Here is a 20009-nt window from a genome sequence, read left to right as displayed (position 1 = left end):
CTTTTGGTTTTATTTTCCTAATTATCTCCATTTGTTTAAGGGTCCTAAGCCTAGTTTTAGTATAAATGGTAGCCCTTGGGCTAAGGATACCCTGTGACAAATTTGACAATGATTGGCCAAGTGGTTCTTGAGTTATGGCCCATATTCTAAAAAGTTAACGCACACCACACAAATGGCCATAGCATTAGCTCTTTTAGCCTTTGGCTCAGAAAAGCTAAAAATTTATACCTCAAATGTTACTTTTTTTTTTAAATACTTCTGATCAATCAAGATATTTTCCCCCTCATAATTAAAACCATTTTTTTCTTTAAATTATATCAACTAAAAGAAAGCATTTTCAAACAACTTAAACAGATTTATTTATAAAAGATTATTGCACATCACTTCATTTGTAGACATCTCTGTCAACAAAAGTATTGTTCTTGGTTAAAACCATGCCATAACTGATGTTAACATACTAATAGATCACTGAACATTCATTTAAAAGATTGAATACTTTTTTTTGTTTAAAATCACATTTGACTAAACTCCTTAATAAATTCACTAACCTTTTTTATTAAAATAGGAATTAGTTTTTGTATTTTGTGCTAAATCATTGGTATAATTTTTTCCTCATCAACTTAAAATATTTCCCATCAGAACTCTCGTAAAACCAAACTTGTTAAAGCTTAAATAAAACAGCCACACTTTCACTCACACATGCAATGGTTTCAAATTTCACACTTTCATTGTGTAAATAAAAAAAATTGAATATTTAATCATAATTGGTATTGATAAATTAAAAGATTAAAATTTAAAGAGTTCAACAGGTAGGAGAGGATCTGTGTCAGACATTTATGTTAATTGTCCGTAGAACGTGTTTCTCTGATTCGTTGTGATGTGCACTGAATGTACTGAAACAGGACTGCTGGGAAAGTGACTGGAGAAATTCTGTAAGGTAGGCCTGAAAAATAACAAATAGTGATTTTACCACACACATGTAACTTTAAAGGATACTGGATGTCATTTACAAGAATAATTGTGCCATTTCATTTTTTTGGTGGGGGGTTGGGTGGGGTGGGGGTTGTAGGTCTATAGTTAAGGTCTTCCGTCACCAACGGAAGACCTTATTGTTTTCGTTCGGTTTCTTTTTCCCTATTATTATGATTATTATTATTATTCTTACCGATTTCGTGCACGAGATTTCTCGTAAACTACTGGGCCGATTCTCATGAAACTTTCACATCTAATAGGTACTGATCTGAACCTTATTGAAAATTTTTTTTGTTGAAGTCATCACTTCCGGTCGTGAGATATGGACAATTTCCTGATCTTAAAATGCAATTTTGTCACCACGAAATAGCAAAAACTGCTTAAGCTATGAACTGGAGACTTAATGGAGATGATAGTTCACGACTTATGGCTCTGCAGAATCACCTTTTTGTGCGTCGTTAGTACTTCCGGTCGCTACCGGAAGCGAATCTTAAAAACGTAATTTTTAAATTTTTGTGTTTTAAAATTTTTTTCTTCGATTTTAATAGAGATTCTTTTGCGATTGCCAAATATGTAATTTGGTTTTAAATTGAAAAAGCCAATCTCGAGATATTTGCATTTAAAAATTTGAAGCAGCAATCCCAATGGCTGAATGGTTAGCGCATTGGATTTTCACGCTGGCGACCCGGGTTCGATCCCCCGTGTGTCCAATTTTTTTCTTCACTTTTTACCTCGAATTTTCGATTTTTTTATTTGAATTAGACGGAAGACCTCCTCGTTGCTCGCAACGAGATCGTTTCTAGTTAATGTTATTTTTGTTTTTGAATTGAATACCCTTTACCAATATTAAGACTACAGCTATACTGAACTTAACACACTATTCTTCACACACTCACCTGTAAATCTATCTGATAAGTTGGATCTTTTGAGAAATCCGGATCTTCTTCTTCCTCTTCATCTACATCATAACCTTAAATATTTATTAAAACTTCGTAAGAATAAACAGGCCTATGTTTATGACATCATTCCCAAATTATTACAAAATATGTTTATGTCAAAATAATTAAGAAAACAGCATTATGGCAAAAACTGTTTGAGTAAAGCAAGAGTTGCTCTCTAACCGTTGAACTCGGCTGCCATGCTGTCAATGAGGTCAGACAGAGTTTGTCCCCTTAGTTGGACCTCTTCATCTCCATCATCTTCCTCCCAGTCATCTTCATCTTCATCGTCCTCCTCATCCTTCCCGTTCTTACACATGTTAGCCTCAATCTGATTGGACAGCTCATTGATCAACAGCTTGTAGATTTTCACCAGGACTGGAATTGTGGTCCACTGCACAGGTTCTGGAACAAAATTAAAGTTATCTGTAAATGTGTGATGAATTACAGTAATACACTCTTATAGCAAATTGAGACTATATTTCAAACTAAATATAATGAATCACACTTAATAAAGCAGATTGGTTCATCCCTGGAACTTTGATATGAACATGTTTTATTGTACATGAAAAAAGCTCTCTATAGGCTAGCTTTTATACTGTTTGTAATAGTTGCCTAATGGGTTTCAGACCCAGGAAGTAGGGATAACTTTTTTTAATTGATGTTAAATTTGAAACTGTTAATAAATGCTCAATAAACACTGAACTTATAATTTTCTGACTTTTTGTAAAATGTACATGTATCTTCCATCATTGAAGAACCTTGCTTTATTTAATTTAATATTGTTTTGGTTGTGCTTGTGATAATAGACCAGGAATCAGTTAGAAATGAAAAGATATCTTAATTTTGATCCTTTTCCCAGACGGGGTCATTTTAATGGTGCAGGGAACAATTCTAAACAACTTGCAATTTTATTTTTAGCTTCATATTTTGTTTAAAAGAAAGTCTTCTTTTGGCCAATATTTGGTTTTTCCCATTTATTTTCACCTACCATTGGCTGTTTTTGACCTGGTTCTAATTCCTTTAGTTGGCTGTTCTATCTCCTCCCCCTGGATTAGAATTTCTTGTAGCCTTGTGTCATTGGTCTGTATTGCATGTAACAAAAGCTTGCAGAGTGCAACAGTGCTGAAATGTAAAGGATTTTATTTTTACTGTTTTGTAATTTAGAATTTGACAATGCATTTAAAGTTCCCCGATATTTAATTCTCAACTTCACATAGTTCTATTACAAAGAGAATTTCCTTTTAAAAATACTCCAACTTTAATTTGATATTTCGTTTATTCCTTTACCAGACTTTTCTCTCATAATTGCCATAGAAGAGATGCTGCCGAGAACACCACTCTGTGAGGACGAACTCAAGGGCGGGTTTTCCTGTTGGACCTGGGACATTGGTCAGGAAATCCAGAACAGCTGACATATTACTGATCATCAACTGGGCAAACACCATCACCAAACTCTACAACATATATAACAGCAATGAAATTTTAAACATCCAACATTTATCAATACCTTTATAGTAAAATCTAAAATGAACATTTATCTGGCTAGCCTCGATAGGCTCACCTCCATCACGCTTAGTGTTTCCGCTTGCTGCATCTTACTGAGAACTAGTCTTAACATCAGGTCAAGGTTTTCCCCTAGCTGGTTCCCGACTTTTGTTATCACAATGGAGACCAGTCTACCCACAAAGGAAGCAGTGTGCTCTGAGGTTTTGGGGTCCAGCAGTTTTGATATCACCTGCATGATGTAGTATAGCCCATTGTTACCTGAAATAAATTTTATTGCTTCAATGCACAAACTTGTTTCACTTGCATTCAACATCTAGCTTGTTCTTTTTACAAGTTGTTTACCTTGTTCATCATGCCAAGCCATGACCTGTTCTAATGCTACAGAGAGAAATGCTCTCAAACACTCTCCTCCGTTCTGCATGGCTGCATTATCGTCCGTGTGTAACGTGCAGTGAACCACGGCAGGGAAGCCTGTCTTTATCATGGCCTCGGAGAGTGGACCAGTGTGTGCTCTCACCATGGTTTCCATCATTTCTAACGATACCTGAAATTTCAAATGTATTTAGTTTTTAATTTGAAAACATGCTCTCCACCCTTCAGCATACAATGTACATATGTATCTATAATTCTGTTCTGTAAACATTTCTCAGCATTACATGTAGCTTAATTAGGCTGGAAAAGAACACAGTAAAAATATCAAGCTTCAATAGATGTATTCTTTACAATACATATGTTTATAGAACTAACAATCCAACAGATCTACAATGACAGTAGTTCTGCCACCTACATACAAGTCAATTTTCAAAAGTTAACATAATTGAATGATATTCAAATTTACGAACTCCCAAAAAACCATGACTTGTGTGGAAAAACAAAGAAGGAGAATGTAATTTTCAGTACAACTTTTTCACGATAGAAATCAACAGAAAACAGAAAATAAAACCCAAACCCATCATGACACCATCTAAATTCTATAGCAAAAACCAAAAGCTCAAACAATTAGTATTATAATTCTCTCCCCCTTTTTTATCGGACTTACTGGTGGCAGGCTGACAGGGACTTTTTCTGGGGCCTGTAGAATACTGACAAGTGTGGGTAGGAGTCGATGTTCTAAGGGGCCTACTGTGCTCTCATTACCAGCCAACTCCTTAAAGATATCCTGGACAATGTTCACAACCACTGGGTCTGAAAAATAATTTATACAATTTCACTGATGGCGAGATTTATCCTTACATTTCTAAAACAAGTTTTCATTATATGTTTTAAAAATCCCATCTGTTTGATCAAAATAAAAGATGACTGGGTAAGATTTGCCAGTGCAAAAGCATGGAAGAGTTTAATTATCAGATGAATAATCATGACATCGACGTACTCTACAACACACGACTCAAAGAGTTGCACTTGGAAAGAGAAGCAAAAATCATGATTTATTATATGTAAATGCATCTGATTAACAATCTCAATGGATCTGGAAATACTGGTTACAACTTGGAGAGTAACCTACCAGATGAGAATTTCAGAAAGACTGCAATGGTAAGGGGAGTAACTTTGCTTTCCACAGTAGCTGTAAACGCCTTGTCAACCTAGGGGGGAAAAATAATGGAATAAAAAAATGTTTTTACAATTTTATAACCCGAATTGTCTATGTTGTGAATTTCAGTATTTATATACGGCATTACATAAATTATAATTTCAAGTTTGTAAATGTTCAGTCTTTCCTATGGTCATGATAAACACAGTTTCGGGAAACTTACACCACATATCAAAATTTACAAAGTTGTCACAAACAACAAGAAGAACCAGCTATGCTGTATTTGTGACCTTGCCAACAGAATGAGTTAACTTACTGATAATAGAATAGACATGGTTTCTAGACACAGGGATAAAACATCTGAGGAGAACTGAGTGGCTATCGACAGGAGGCCGTCCAGAGTGTTGGGTAGGAATGGTACGAGGTACTGAGTGGTGTTAGCAGACTTCAGGTGTTGACAATAACTGTACACAGCCCTGATGGCTGAAATCCTGATGGTGGAGGGTTGTGTGGCATGTAGGCCACCCACTGTAGACTGAAGGAACCTGCAATAAAATTGGGATCAATGAGTGAATAAAGGTCTACAATTTTATTTTATGTGCTATGTGGAGATTTAGTCCACAGAAGCCATAGCATTGTGCATGGTGTTTTATGCTTTGAATTTGAGAGGGTATGTATACGGTGTATGTACATAAACCATCTTATGACCACTACTATTCAAATCAAGTATCAACTGCAATGAAGTATTTTGGTGATTTTTATTGGTATCTTTGAATAGTATTTTTAATGAGGTCATTAAATCACAAAATAATTCATTTTAGAACTAGATTGCATTTCTTTAAATTTTTGGCTATGTCCAAAAGCAAAGGTAGAGTTGCAAAGAAGTACAAATTAATGTTGATTTCATTTCAATGAATAAAGATTGCAGTGTGCTTTCTGTAAATAAACATAGGTAATAAAAGATTACGAAGCTCACCTCTACGAATGTTATCAGTTTAAGTAATGCAAATCTCACATCATATTTTCTTAATATTAAGTATTCATCCCAACAACAATATTCTTGCAAGTTGTGTTTAACCCCTTACATGGCCATACATGCCAACTTTTGAAAATTCCCATGGGGGATTTTGCGGGTGACGACATTTTTCATAGCTTTAAATTCGCGACATTTTGTCGTGAAATTAAATGATTATGACATGATCCTTTTTTTAAATTTATAATATAATTAATATCACTTATTAATACTACTAAAGGATAAAAATAACACACAAATAAGGTTTTTCTTTCCAAAATGGAAATATTTTTGCTCAGATAGGTGCCTCTCTCACTAAAGAAGGGATAATTAGTTACATATGTAAACTTTTTTTTACCAGCTAGGACACATAATTTGGTGAAAAATTGAAAATTGTACAACTTTTGATACTGTAAAGTACTGTTTCTGGGAACATTTATGAGATTTTTATATTTTAATTAATTAGAAATTTTAATCAGATATATTAAATTTAAAGATATTTTGAGAAATTCCAATGCATTTTTTTTTTATTCAAAGAAATAAATCATCTGTTTTGAAGAATTAAATCATCAATTTTCTCATAAAGATACCATCTATCCCATAGAAATTTATTTTTTTACAGTCTTGAACTTTGGCAGGCTTGATGGTGCTATGGGTATTTCTTAGTCACATATGCATAAAATATTATAATTACTTTTGGGAGAAGGGAGGGAAAAGAAATTCTAATTGACATAGACTTTATTGTTTCATCAGGATTTTTTTCATATTATTTTAACTGGCAAACTTTACAATATTTTTTCATTATAGGTAGATAAAGTCAGTAGCTATGCTTTGTAGTTTTCTACTTTTGTTTTCAAATAACGATCTCCTTGGATTCCTATTTTATGGTTTGGTTATTATTTAGTTGTCTTTAATTTGTTTTCAATAAAATGACAAACAATTATCCCCTTAATCTATGTGTTTCACCTTGCGTACCCCTTAAAACTGAAAAGATAATCCCCTAATTAATTGCCCCATGCTATAAGCTACCTGCACCTGGACGACTCCGTGCGTTCAAGCGTGAAGTGATTTCCTGTGGCTAATTAACCATGTTAACACCTAAATAAACAATGAAACTTATCTGTGTGCATTGAATAAACAAGTCTGATATTGTTATCCCAGTTGACAAAATTCAGCGGTATAGGGAAACTTATAAAATCGGAAATTTTGGGTGAATTTTTACAAATCGGGAAATTAGGTCAATTTTTCTCTCCCGATCGGGAAGGCGGGATGAAAGGGTAAAATCGGGAGAATCCCGCCTAAATCGGGAAAGTTGGCATGTATGCATGGCATATACACATTTCTATGCGTGTAGCGTGAAAAACATGTATCGTGTAAACAAATATTTATAACTGTTAATACTGCAGATATCAAGGACTTCAAGTTCATTTGGATTGATCTGTTCCCAAAACTTTAACCTGGTCTCTTGTATGGAAAATATAGGTCAGATCCAGCATCCGAAGCAAGTCTGATAATGTCCATCCTAAGATGCATTATCCATGCAAGTTTGGTTTAGCTAGGGCTTATAGTTACTTGGGAATGAAAATGTAGGTCAGATCCAGCATCCGAAGCAAGTCTGGTAGTGTCCATCCCTAGATACATGTACATCATCCATGCAAATTTGGTTTAGCTAGGGCTTATAGTTATTTGGGAATGAAAATGTAGGTCAGATCCAGCATCCGAAGCAAGTCTGGTAGTGTCCATCCCTAGATACATCATCCATGCAAGTTTGGTCCAAATAGGGCTTATAGTTACTTGGGAATGAAAATATAGGTCAGATCCAGCATCCGAAGCAAGTCTGGTAGTGTCCATCCCTAGATACATCATCCATGCAAGTTTGGTCCAAATAGGGCTTATAGTTCCTGTGGACCTGCTCTAAAAACTTTAACCTGGTCACTCATCTGGAAAATGTAGGTCAGATCCAGCATCCGAAGCAAGTCTGGTAGTGTCCATCCCTAGATGCATCATCCATGCAAGTTTGGTCCAAATAGGGCTTATAGTTCCTGTGGACCTGCTCTAAAAACTTTAACCTGGTCACTCTTCTGGAAAATGTAGGTCAGATCCAGCATCCGAAGCAAGTCTGGTAGTGTACATCCCTAGATGCATCATCCATGCAAGTTTGGTCCAGGTAGGGCTTATAATTCCTTGGGAATGGACCTGCTCCAAAAACTTTAACCTGCTCCAAAAACTTTAACCTGGTCACTCATCTAGAAAATGTACGTCAGATCCAGCATCCGAAGCAAGTCTGGTAGTGTACATCCCTGAATGCATCATCCATGCAAGTTTGGTTCAGGTAGGCTTATAGTTCCTTGGGAATGGACCTGCTCCAAAAACTTTAACCTGCTCCAAAAACTTTAACCTGGTCACTCATCTAGAAAATGTAGGTCAGATCCAGCATCCGAAGCAAGTCTGGTAGTGTACATCCCTAGATGCATCATCCATGCAAGTTTGGTTCAAGTAGGGCTTATAGTTACTTGGGAATGGACTTGCTCCTAAAACTTTAACCTGGGACGCCGACGCTAACGCCGACGCCGGGGGTATAGCATAAGCTCATCTCGACTTCGTCGAGGTGAGCTAAAAATCAACACATTTTTGATGCATTAAGAACTCTGGTTTACCTGTTGAGCAGCTCTGGAGATGTAGAGGTGACCTCAGTATATCGACTAGCTGTCCACAAACTTCTACCAACCAGGAATGGGGAAACTAAAACCATAAACATCAACATCAATTATTGTTTTAAACAAATCGAATGTCTTCTGGGAAAAAGAAACTGCTCTTTTGTAAGGGTTGGAATTTTGAGGTAGTGCAATCATTCTAAAGCAGAAGTTAAGTTCGTATGTTGTTCAACGTCCCTCTCCAGAATTGTTCACTTTTTAAAAATAAATTAGGGAGAGATATTACCTTAACAAACTTAAATGTCTTAAAATATCATACATACTTAACTTAAAAGGTAATACCATACTTATTCAACTTATATAAAAATACCATACATATTTATCATATTGTACTAACTGCAGTAATTCATGTCAGCTAGGACCACGGACTGGAGGAATCCGGTGATGTCAAACTGGACTTTCCCAGACTGTATGGACTCAGTGACCAGGTCAGTCACACTTCCCATAGCTAGCATACACGACTCATGGACCTTCCACCTACAGATAATAACAAAGAAATTCTAAAATGTCCCAAACACTGAACATTTTATTAAGGAATTACTTAAAATCTACCTAATTTATTCAGTATATACAGGGTTGGGACAGTATATGCTCATTATTAATGGGTTGTAGGCAACATAGTATAAATGATTTATTAATGGGATGTAGGCAACACAGTATAAACGATACACAATAAATTTTTTCATCAAATCAAACAGCATGTTATTAGAAGAATTAAATTACTGTTGAATAATGTTAACCTATCATTAATTAAGACTACATTATCAGAAATAACAATCTGTGTAAGTTATTACCCACCAGTTCTGATCGTTGGCATTCTTGAGAGGTTCCACAGCAGCTAAATGTTTGGTCACAGCCTGACAGAGTGCAGGTGCACTCTCCTCTGGAAACTCACTGCATATTGACTACAAAAGATTCATAGTAGATTCACAATCAGTAAACTAAGATTACATTTTTTACTCTAGGAAATATTTCTGTCTTTATACAACAGTATTATAGCTTTATCTTCAGCACACCGAGAGCTCCAATTCTGTCTCGAGAAGTGGAGAAGTTTAATCCTTGCATTCTGTGCCAGCGGTACACTAAGAGCTAGCTACTTACTAACAAGATGTCTTGAGCTGATATCCTGACTGAATACGAAAAAGAATCATCATCTTCATCTTCTACAAACTGGTCTGGGCTGTTAGTCCATAACCTCACCTAATGAACAGAAATACCTGAGTATGATTGCTGATGAAAAGACAAACTGATTCCTTTTGAAATTTTTAAAATCGCTTCACTCACAACTTCAAATTCATAATAATTACTTTCACAACAATTATTCTTTAATAAAGATCAATTGCTTATCATACGAAGTTTCTCTATAAATGAAGAAAAACTTGATTAATAGATCACTTATCAACCAGCAAACTTGACATGAAACAGGTAGAAAATATATTTATAAGTGGAATTTGATCTGTAAAAAAATAAGTATTGCAGATTAAAATTTTACACTATTTATACCATTTGTAAATATACAATAGGTTAAATCATCTGTATCAGCTATCTGCAAAATGCTACAAGGATGAGTATTGCATTTATCTTAAACAAAGCAAGTTCCACTGACCTGATCATCTGTCATCTGCATGTAGAGTATGACGTAATACAGGATGTCATTGACGGAACTCTTCACGGTGCTGCGGAACTTTGGTGTGTCGATCAGAACGTGGACAAATTCAAACACTCCATAAACCAGGCTCTCAAACCCTAGGACTTCACCTGTTAAAAGTCCATTTCTATGTTATCTTCATTGTATCAACCATCAATTCATCATGTAAGTGCATTTTGATTTGACTATAAACTGATTTTTAATTAGTCAAGTAAATTTGACAAAACAGAAAAAATTGTATCTCCACTTCCTAAAAAAAAAAACAACATCTTTATCAAATTGAAATTAATTAATTTATAGACAAAATAAATATGCAAAACTTCATGCAGGTCCAAATAATTAATGTTTAACTCAATATATCGAACACCTGACCTCACCTTTATTATCTTCTGTAAAAGCAATCAACGATATTAATTCAACAGTCTGCACTAATGTCATCTACATGTATGTATTCCAAGCCATGGAGGAGAAAAGTAATAATTATATCACATTTTTACTCACCATCAGAATCAACAGGATCATCAGATTCTTCCAAGCTGTTTACAACTGTTCTTACATAACTGAATAACAATGAAGGAAAACATCATAATAATTCAGAAATTACACAGTTAAAGAGAAGACATTAAATTAAAACTATCAATGATAATTATCACCTTGGAAAATAGAAAGTACAAGTTCACAATAAACAAGCTAATTCAGAGAATTCGTGTCCCCCGCTTAAGGAAAAAGTCGGATCCCCCTGATGAATTTGTAGAATTATTAAAAGTATACATGTATACTGAAGCAAATAAAATACATGTATGTCAATATGCATATAAAGATTTGATTGCTTATTCTTTATTATGTGTATAGAAGATTCATTTTATATGGAATATTTATCACACTGTAATGATGATTTTATAACCTCATAAATTTTTCATTTCACATGCTGAATACTATCATTTAGTAAAAAAAAAAGAAAAGTATTTACAAAAAAAAAAAAAAGAAGGATCGATCGAGATTAGATCCTGGGACTCCTCACATGTGAAGCGAGTGACATACCCCTAGACCACAGAATCGCTTTTACAGAGGGTCAAGTATATGCAGAACTGAAGTTACATACATGTATATATTCATGTTCGGTATTCTCAAAATTTTACACAATCCATGGTGTTTGATTTATTTAGCCTGTATTAAACAGTTCTAATATATGTAATAAGAACATAAAGTCCACCGAGAACCTGTTTTATACGCAATAGCTGTCCTCGTACCCCTGTGCTAAAAATAGCGACATGTAATACTATAAATATTAATTAAACAAACAGGACGGGGCACTTTGAGAGGGGTGAGAGAGGTCCTAGGGAGTTTTGGTATAAAATTACATTGCATAAGCTCAAAATCTTCTTGAAATATCGCCCTGAAATGATAGTGTTACACACAGACAGAATGTATAAATTTACGACCTTGAACTTTGACCTCAAAATCAATAGGGGTCTTCATTAGGCCACAGGAAGTTGTTATGTAAAATTTCATTGCGATAGCTCAAATGGTTCTAGAGATATCGTGTGGAAACGAAAGTGTTATAACAGACAGAATTTGCTTATTTATGACCTTGACCTTTGACCTTTTGACCTCAAAATCAATAGGGGTCTTCATTAGACCATAGGGAGTTGCTATGCTAAATTTCATTGCAAAAGCTCAAAGGGTTCTCGAGATATCGTGTGGAAACGAAAGCAGTACAGACAGACAGAAAGACGGACGGACAGACAAACCCAAATTAATATCCCCCACTTTTCAAGCGGGTGACAAAAATTTGACAAAAAAGTCACCCATTGATTGAATCAGAGAACAATGATAATGTAATGTTTGTTTACTGTTACACATAAGGTTGTTTACTATTACACATTCTGTTGTTTACTATTACACATAAGGTTGCTTACGATTACATGTAAAGTTGTTTACTATTACACATAAGGTTGTTTACTATTATACCTTACAAGGTTGCTTACGATTACATGTAAAGTTGTTTACTATTACACATAAGGTTGTTTACTCTTACACATTATAAGGTTGCTTACGATTACATGTAATGTTGTTTACTATTACACATAAGGTTGTTTCCTATTACACATATGGTTGTTTACTATTAAACATAAGGATACAAGTCAGCACTGTGTGTAAATATCATCCACACTGGAGGTAAAATATCACCAATATACTGAGACATCAGCTTAGGAAAATTCTTCACCAAGGTGGTTATAGCCTAATAACAAAGCAAACACTCATTACTTTGACTTATGATGCTAACTTGGGTTCGAGAAACCAAAGTTTAACTGTACATTGTTTCTCCATTATAATTTTAACTGAAAAGAGTAATTTCATGCACTTATCAATACATATTGTAGGTTAACCAAGGTGGTTATAGCCTAAAAATAAAACACCCCTTACTTTGGCATGGATATCAGAATTTGAGATACTGAATTTTAATTGTACATTTTCTCCAAAATGAATCTAAGTGGAAAGAGTGATTTCAACGCATTCATCAAATATATATTTTAGATCTACTCTTTTACCTTCTTCGTAGATGCAATATTCTAGAAATGATTGTGAAGTATTGGAATAAAGTTATCAAATCTTTATAACAGGCCTTTCAAAATCTGCCGGTACTACCCGGTACTTTTACCCGGTTGGATTCGTTCATGGTACCGGCCAAAATATTCAGTGGAGAAAAAAAAAATCGCGTAAAATTACGATAGGCCCTACCATGTTTTACACAAGCTTTGTAATATTCTTAGTCCGTAATGTTATCTAATAACGTTTTTGATTGGTTAGTCAAGAAGATCATTAAAGCGTTTGAATAAATGAAACAAAAGAGATTGCGTAACGCGTCTTATAGATCTTGTCGAAAACGAAAGTAGATTTCGATCCGTCAAATTCCTTCGTTACTGATTTTGACAAAAGCTAATGACTATGGATATATTTTAAATAAATACGGCCAAAAATAAAAATAGGAATCCAGGTGTCAGAAATAAAAGTGTCAATTTAAAGCCATGGTAATGAGTTTCACAAAAGATTTTAAGATACAAGGAACTAGACCGTGGAAAGTCTTCAACACAATTGACCGATAGAGAAACCGACATGAACAATAGGTAGTTCTTTGACCACCTCTGTACATTTTGATAGCCTCAACTCTTCAAATTTAAGTGTCAAAACCCGCAGCTGACGATATAAATTTCTTACAGTCTTAAATATCTGCAACTTTCTGATGAAACAAAAGGACATAAAACAGAAACTATTTCTTTTGCCATACATTTAATTCTTTGATTCAGCAGTTTCCTAGTGGTCAAGAGAATGACCTTGCGGACGTTTACTTTCTTCCCAGTATTGTAACCATATCCAGTAAAGTGAGGGAGTCATACCTAAAAATTTTTTGTCTCCAATTTTATGTCATCTTTGAGTAATTTACACATGTATATTATTTTATATGTACATGTACCAGTAAATGAAAAATATGCTGAATTTATTGGTACATGCTATGAAACATATAGTGCTTCTTCTAATTTATTTTTTAATCTGCACTTTAATGTAGAACAGAAATGAATTTCATTTAATGCAAATACAATTTCATTTCTCTTTTATTAAATTTAAATTTTGAATTTCCATTTCCTTTCGTGACTCATTTTTTTTTTTTTTTATATTTAAAACATACCACTTACAACTCAAACCTTGCAAAATTTTTTGAACAAATATATATATATACAAATATAGCATAGAACTTAGAAGTTTTACCTAAATCTTATTGTTACTCTGCTCAAATAACTAATTTTTCTATGTAATTCCATCCATCCAGTGCTAAATTTCACATGTAAAGTGTATTGACCAAAAATAAACTTGGAAACATGGCATAAAAATAACACTGATAACAGCATACTTCTATGTGTCTAGAAACCAGGAAATGCTGTCCGGTGGCTTCTAAATTTCAAAATTTTTCCGGGGGGGCATGCCCCCGGACCCCCCTAGCGAGCTCACGCCTTCGGCGTTCGCCGAGTGGTACCTCCTATTTTTGATAAAGTACCACCTTGTTCAAATCTTTTTGAAAGCCCTGTTATAATGTTTAGTACCTTGACGATTTCCATTTTAAGTCCGCTGTCTGAGGTCAGACCGTCAGGGACCTGAAGAGCCTGTATAAATGCCTGGGTAAACTGGGGGACAGAGGGAAACAACAGCTGCTTGGCAATACCCTGTAGATTAAAGACGTCAAATTTACAAAAATAAATATTTAAACACCTCTGGAAAGGCAATGTTCTATGTGTGACTAGATAGATATACATGTAAAATATGAAACATGTGCAATATGTTGTTAAAGCAAAGCAATATTCTTTGTACGTTAAGAGTACATTATCAAGAACCCTTAACTCTTAGTGATTCCTTCAAGTATTCAGAGGTGTGCAATTAGCATCGCCCGACGCCCGGGGCTACCACTTTTTGGGGCCGGACTAGTGATTTTCTGCATGGAGGTAGCCCGGCAGGCTAGTAAAAATTATAACTACACACGCAATACATGAAAAGCAGAACCTGTATTTTCACTCGTTTTTGCTATCAAATTCCCAACCAGTGAAAATTTTTCTGACAACATGCTCCTACTCTCAATAAATCTCCATAATCTTATCTGTTTTGCTGCACTACCTGACTTATTTACTTCCAAAAACGATCGTTTTTTCCTAATCCGAATTTCCTCTATTCTTTCGTTAATGGTAAATACATGCAGATATCTAGTTAAATTATTTACTATCACTCAATCAACTTAAAGATAAGTGTTTTATGACTCCCATAAAATATATTTATAGTGTATTTAATGATTTAAGATCGAAACCAAATGAATTAAATTTCATTCTAAATGAGCTAGTGCAATGTTCAGAAAATGGGAAGATAATTCATTTAAATTCATTTTAATCTTCTTTCAGTATAATTTATACATGATTTAATTTCATAGTGAGAATTAAACTTTAATTTTAAAAAGAATGACCTCAGTACCCTGACTTTTTCAACAATTAATTTCTTTTCAACGTATAGTTTTCTATTTTAATTTTTGCCCCTATATTTGGGCTAGTAACTTTTCACTTGGGGCTAGTAACTTTATAGCTGCCACTAGCCCGTGGGCTAGTTATTGATTTTTCTAATTGCACACCCCTGGTATTGATTGATGCCCAGGGGTGTGCAATTACAAAAATAAATTACTAGCCAGTCGGGCTAGTGGCGGTAACAAAGTTACTAGCCGAAGGTTTCCAGTCACTAGCCCATAAACTACCGAAAACAATTCATGTCATGTAAAAGTATAACAAAAAGGTTTAAAAAAAAAACATTTAAGTTGAAATAAATAAAACAAATAATGGTTTGCGCTTTGTAATTGTCAGGTACTTCGCCCTATTTATATCGACTATAATTGTCACTGAGACGACTGGCAATAGGAACACACAATGCATATAGTTAAAACGAATTAAAGATTATGATTTTACAGAAAGGTTAACTCGTACCTCAACTCAGTCGAGGTAAATATATGTTTTACTTTCGTTTTAGATTTACTAGCCCAAGGGCTAACGCAGTATAGATTTAAGATAACCCAACCTCTAAAATTGGTAGCCCCGGGCATCGGGCGATGGTAATTGCACACCCCTGATGCCTCTAACAAATTTTTTTTTCAATGGAATGCAACACATCCCTACCCTCTGAATCTCTGCCATGGTTGCAATCATCGCTGCACAAACATTGAAGATGCTGACAGCCCGTGATCTGGTTCTGATGCTATAGGTCTGAAAGGAAAGAAAATTATATATCACATTAATATACCACAATACACAAACACATGGTTATCATCAAAACAGAACATCTATATTATTTACATTCTTGTGTTCTCTTTTAAATAATTTTTTTTCTCCAAGAAAAGAAATTCAGAGAATCATTTTTGCATCAATTTTGAATTTTGGCAAGCTGAAGTAGTTTTTGAATTCAAACTAAAAATATTATCTTTCCTGACCTAAAAATATTTCAGGAAAAGAAATAATATGAAAATATTTGAAAACCAGTCAAAACAAGCACACAATCTTAATCTGACTCCTGAATGAGAAAATCTCATCTCTTAACAGTATTTATGCATTTTTACCAGATAATTTGCAAAATAATAAGCAAGACTTAAAGTACATTTTGCCAATTATTTTCTTTATTAAATTAAATCAATGGTAAAAAAAAGTTTTCAAGAATTTAGATAGTATTTTTAGGAACAGCTTATTTCATTAACCATGGCTGCAAGTTTTTTTTATGAAAGGGGTGGGGGGTGGGGACATTTTTCCCCTTAGCATCCAAGGTTCTAAATTAATTTTTTTTTCAATACATTACTATTCTGCTGTGTAAGTATATCTCTTACTTCAGCTTGGATGAAGATTTTGTACATTTCAGGAAGAATAACAGGTGCAACCTGTCCCATCTGTGTGTCTGTGACATCTTGAGTGAACTCTGAAAATTAATATTCGGAGATTTATATGAAATAAAATAGCTTACATCGCAATCATGTCAAATGTATGACCAAACAACTTTTTGCACATAACTTTTAGGACTATTCTTAAGATCTTGCAACTATTTCCATAAAAATATTTCAGAACTTGTAATTTGAGATTTCAAACGTGAAATCAATAATTGCCTGAATGAAATGGTTACCCAATTAACATAATTCCATTACCTGATAAAACCCTCATAGATCCATGCACAGCATTAGGGTCACCACTCGTTAAAGCCTGCATCAGGATCTGGAATAATTCAGGCCACACCTCTGGCCAGTCCCAGTGGGCTATAGCCGACACCGCGTATGCTACACTTGATCGCACCTTGCTGATAGACTCCTTCAGACCCACAGGTAAAATCCTTCTGATTTCAGCTTTTGCCTAAAATAAATACATCAAAGAATTCTGCACTATCTAATTCTTTTTTTTTTTCATTAATTAAATGTAACTCTTTAAATATCAAATTTTTAAACTATAAAGAATGCATTTTTAATAGCATTGTTTTTACTACGAACCGCTTTTGTTCCTATCAATATTCCTAAAGGATGATGTGACATAACTGCTATCTGGGGCCCCTTTTTCCACGACGAATTATATTTAATCTATAACGATGTTGGTAGTTTTCAAACATGAGTGAATAAATATGACGCCTTTTGAATAGTTTCAATAGTTGAGACACATTTTAATTATAAGGAATACTGCATTATCTTTGATTTTTTAGACCCTATCACAGCTAAATTCGGCCAGGTTTGTGCGAATATGTTCTTTTATGGCAAGAGAATGGGCAGGTCTTAGTACAATAGAGGGATATGCGTGCCCGAGAAGACCTTATATGGCTATTGTTATTATTTCGCACTTAGTCATTGTCCAATCCGATGACAGAACAACTAAACATGCTGGTTTACTACGTTAACATTTTATCGCAGACACGTGGTTTTGGTCAATTTACCTGTTGTCCTTTTCTACATTTCAAACTTTTATAATGGTCAGCCAATGCTGTTTATACTTAATAATACGCATGAATTTTCAGCATTTACGGTTTTTAGGACAAGAAATGCACATGAAACTTGTATTCACCGATACTCGGGAATACGTGTACAGACCTAACGAATTGCTCACCAAACACGCTACAAAACTTTAAACTAATGTATATCATGTATATTCTATCAATTATTTGTAACTGTATAAAAATTTTACTGTGGTCTCGGAAATGGTACATATGTAGATCCGTGTCTAATCTGTGACTCAAATGCATAAAAGATATCGGAAAGCAGTAAAATTCCAAGCATGTTACCATAATATTTTTGTGGTACTCACTCGTAACGAATTTCATTTAGCTGATTGGTCAGTTAGAAAGTATCGCCTGTGCCTCGATTAGCATATGAATTCATTCTTACATCAGAAAACCTTGTTCCGTCGATCTGTTTATAATGGGAAAGGCCAACTAGATTTTACATTTTTTAAAAAATAGCATGTGAGCGCAGTTAGGTACAATTTTCTGCTTACACATATAGGTAGATTTGAATAAAATACAGTGACCAGCCAAAGGAGAAAATTGTACCTACATGTGCTCGTATATTTTAAGGGCTTCAAAGAGTGGGGCGGGGTTAAAATGCAATGGGAATTGAATGTAAACATGATACCCCTACCACAATAAAAGATCTATATCTTTCAAATCACGTTTCTATTTTTGTTAGAATTAGTATTCTATAAAGGTACACATATCAGTGATTAGTTACATTCAAAAATTTGAGTAAAATTTAGACATTTAATTTTTTGTCAGTATACGAGGGGCCGCAAGTCACCTCATCCTTTTTCATAAATTGTTTAGAATATGAATATGAACAATCATTGGCACTTAGTTTCAGGATGAATTCTGTGTACTATGTATTTTCTAGGTGTGCCTGAATACACTCATTAAAATAAAAATCAATAATCCCTGACCTGCTGAAATTAATTTAATCGATTTCTTAATTCTTATTTTTATGAGCATAGTCAGATACACCTAGAAAAACAAACAATACACAAAATACACCATCATGTATTCATGAAAACAAACACCTGTTAGGAGTGAAACGGTTCACTGCGGTATCGATTCACTGCAGTATTTTTTCTCGGTTTGATACAACGTACCATATATCTCGATTTTCGGTTCGGTTTGTTTTTCGGTCGGGGTCGTCATTCAGTGGGGTTTGGCATAAGGTATAAACATGCTCCTCAGTATAATTTGTTAAAAACCGTCAATTTTTGTGGACTCACAGTTTGTAAAATAAATTTAACAGTCAAATCAATTAAATTGATTTCTTCTTTCCAATTTGCACATAAATTATATGACTAGATTAAGTAATTTAAGGAAGCATAAAACATGTAAAACAACACTTGAATTTGTTCTTTCTATCAAAATGTATCGCATCGAAAATAACCGAACAGAGACAAAATTTTAGGATACGTATTGAACTGTGAAGAAGGCGAATCGTTTCACCCCTAACACCTGTGTGATCAACGAGAGAGGAAACAAAATCAAACTAAAAAAGTACATGTTCGGATGTTTCCGGCTCTCTGAACTTTTCCGAATGTTTGCACCAGTGAGCATCCACATACTGTCGTAATAACACAGATGATAACTGTCTTATTGCTAAAGGTCCATGTGTGTCAACTGTAAGTTCTGCAAGATGTACTCCAAATTCTGTAACAAAAAAATTTCATTACATATGGGTCATTCTAATTATTTCAAATTTAATCATTCAAATGATATTTACAGGAATCTTAATATTAACTGTGTATCTTTCATTTTTGTCATCTTCGTTGCCCATACTCTGTATTTTAGACTTTAAGTCGAGCACCTTAGTGTATGTTATGGTCAATATAAACCACACTAAATTCATTATAATACAACGTAACAAAAAAGAAAGTAAATAAGACACTAACAGACAATTTTGAAATAAACTATAAATAGACTCTTCACAATCTGAGAGGGCATGAAAGCACGTGCGATACAACTACTGAAATTTCTGAACAAGAAAAGATTCTATTCACCTTCTGTGACTTCTAATGCTTTAACCTGTTCCTCTCCTGATATTCTGACATTATGAATTGGTGATAAAACGGCGTTTAAGCTCTCTACGAGGGCTTCCTTCAACGATCTGCTGTGG

At 34.4% G+C, this 20009-nt stretch overlaps 1 protein-coding gene across 1 annotated transcript; it reads right to left on the bottom strand.

Annotated features, from left to right (window-relative positions):
* Positions 1-378: 378 nt before the first annotated feature.
* Positions 379-20002, bottom strand: LOC134265660 (importin-9-like; the record flags this gene model as incomplete). The annotated part of the gene is made up of 23 exons (XM_062747882.1): positions 379-943; positions 1869-1942; positions 2094-2315; positions 2902-3035; positions 3201-3367; positions 3475-3677; positions 3762-3963; positions 4459-4604; positions 4924-5002; positions 5267-5495; positions 8620-8704; positions 9014-9153; positions 9475-9581; positions 9778-9876; positions 10283-10434; positions 10826-10884; positions 12466-12566; positions 14425-14544; positions 16027-16113; positions 16725-16813; positions 17037-17238; positions 19395-19543; positions 19894-20002. Coding segments are annotated over 23 exons (3072 nt in total), but the record flags the coding sequence as incomplete, so codon positions are not given.
* Between the last annotated feature and the right edge of the window lie 7 nt (positions 20003-20009).

This window comes from Saccostrea cucullata, unplaced genomic scaffold (assembly GCF_032062105.1).
Source record: "Saccostrea cucullata isolate Sc308-1 unplaced genomic scaffold, CSIRO_AGI_Scuc_v1 ctg10573, whole genome shotgun sequence".
In the NCBI taxonomy this organism is placed as follows: domain Eukaryota; kingdom Metazoa; phylum Mollusca; class Bivalvia; order Ostreida; family Ostreidae; genus Saccostrea; species Saccostrea cuccullata.
Note: the sequence above shows the minus strand (reverse complement) of the source record. Positions and strands in the feature narration are given on the sequence as shown.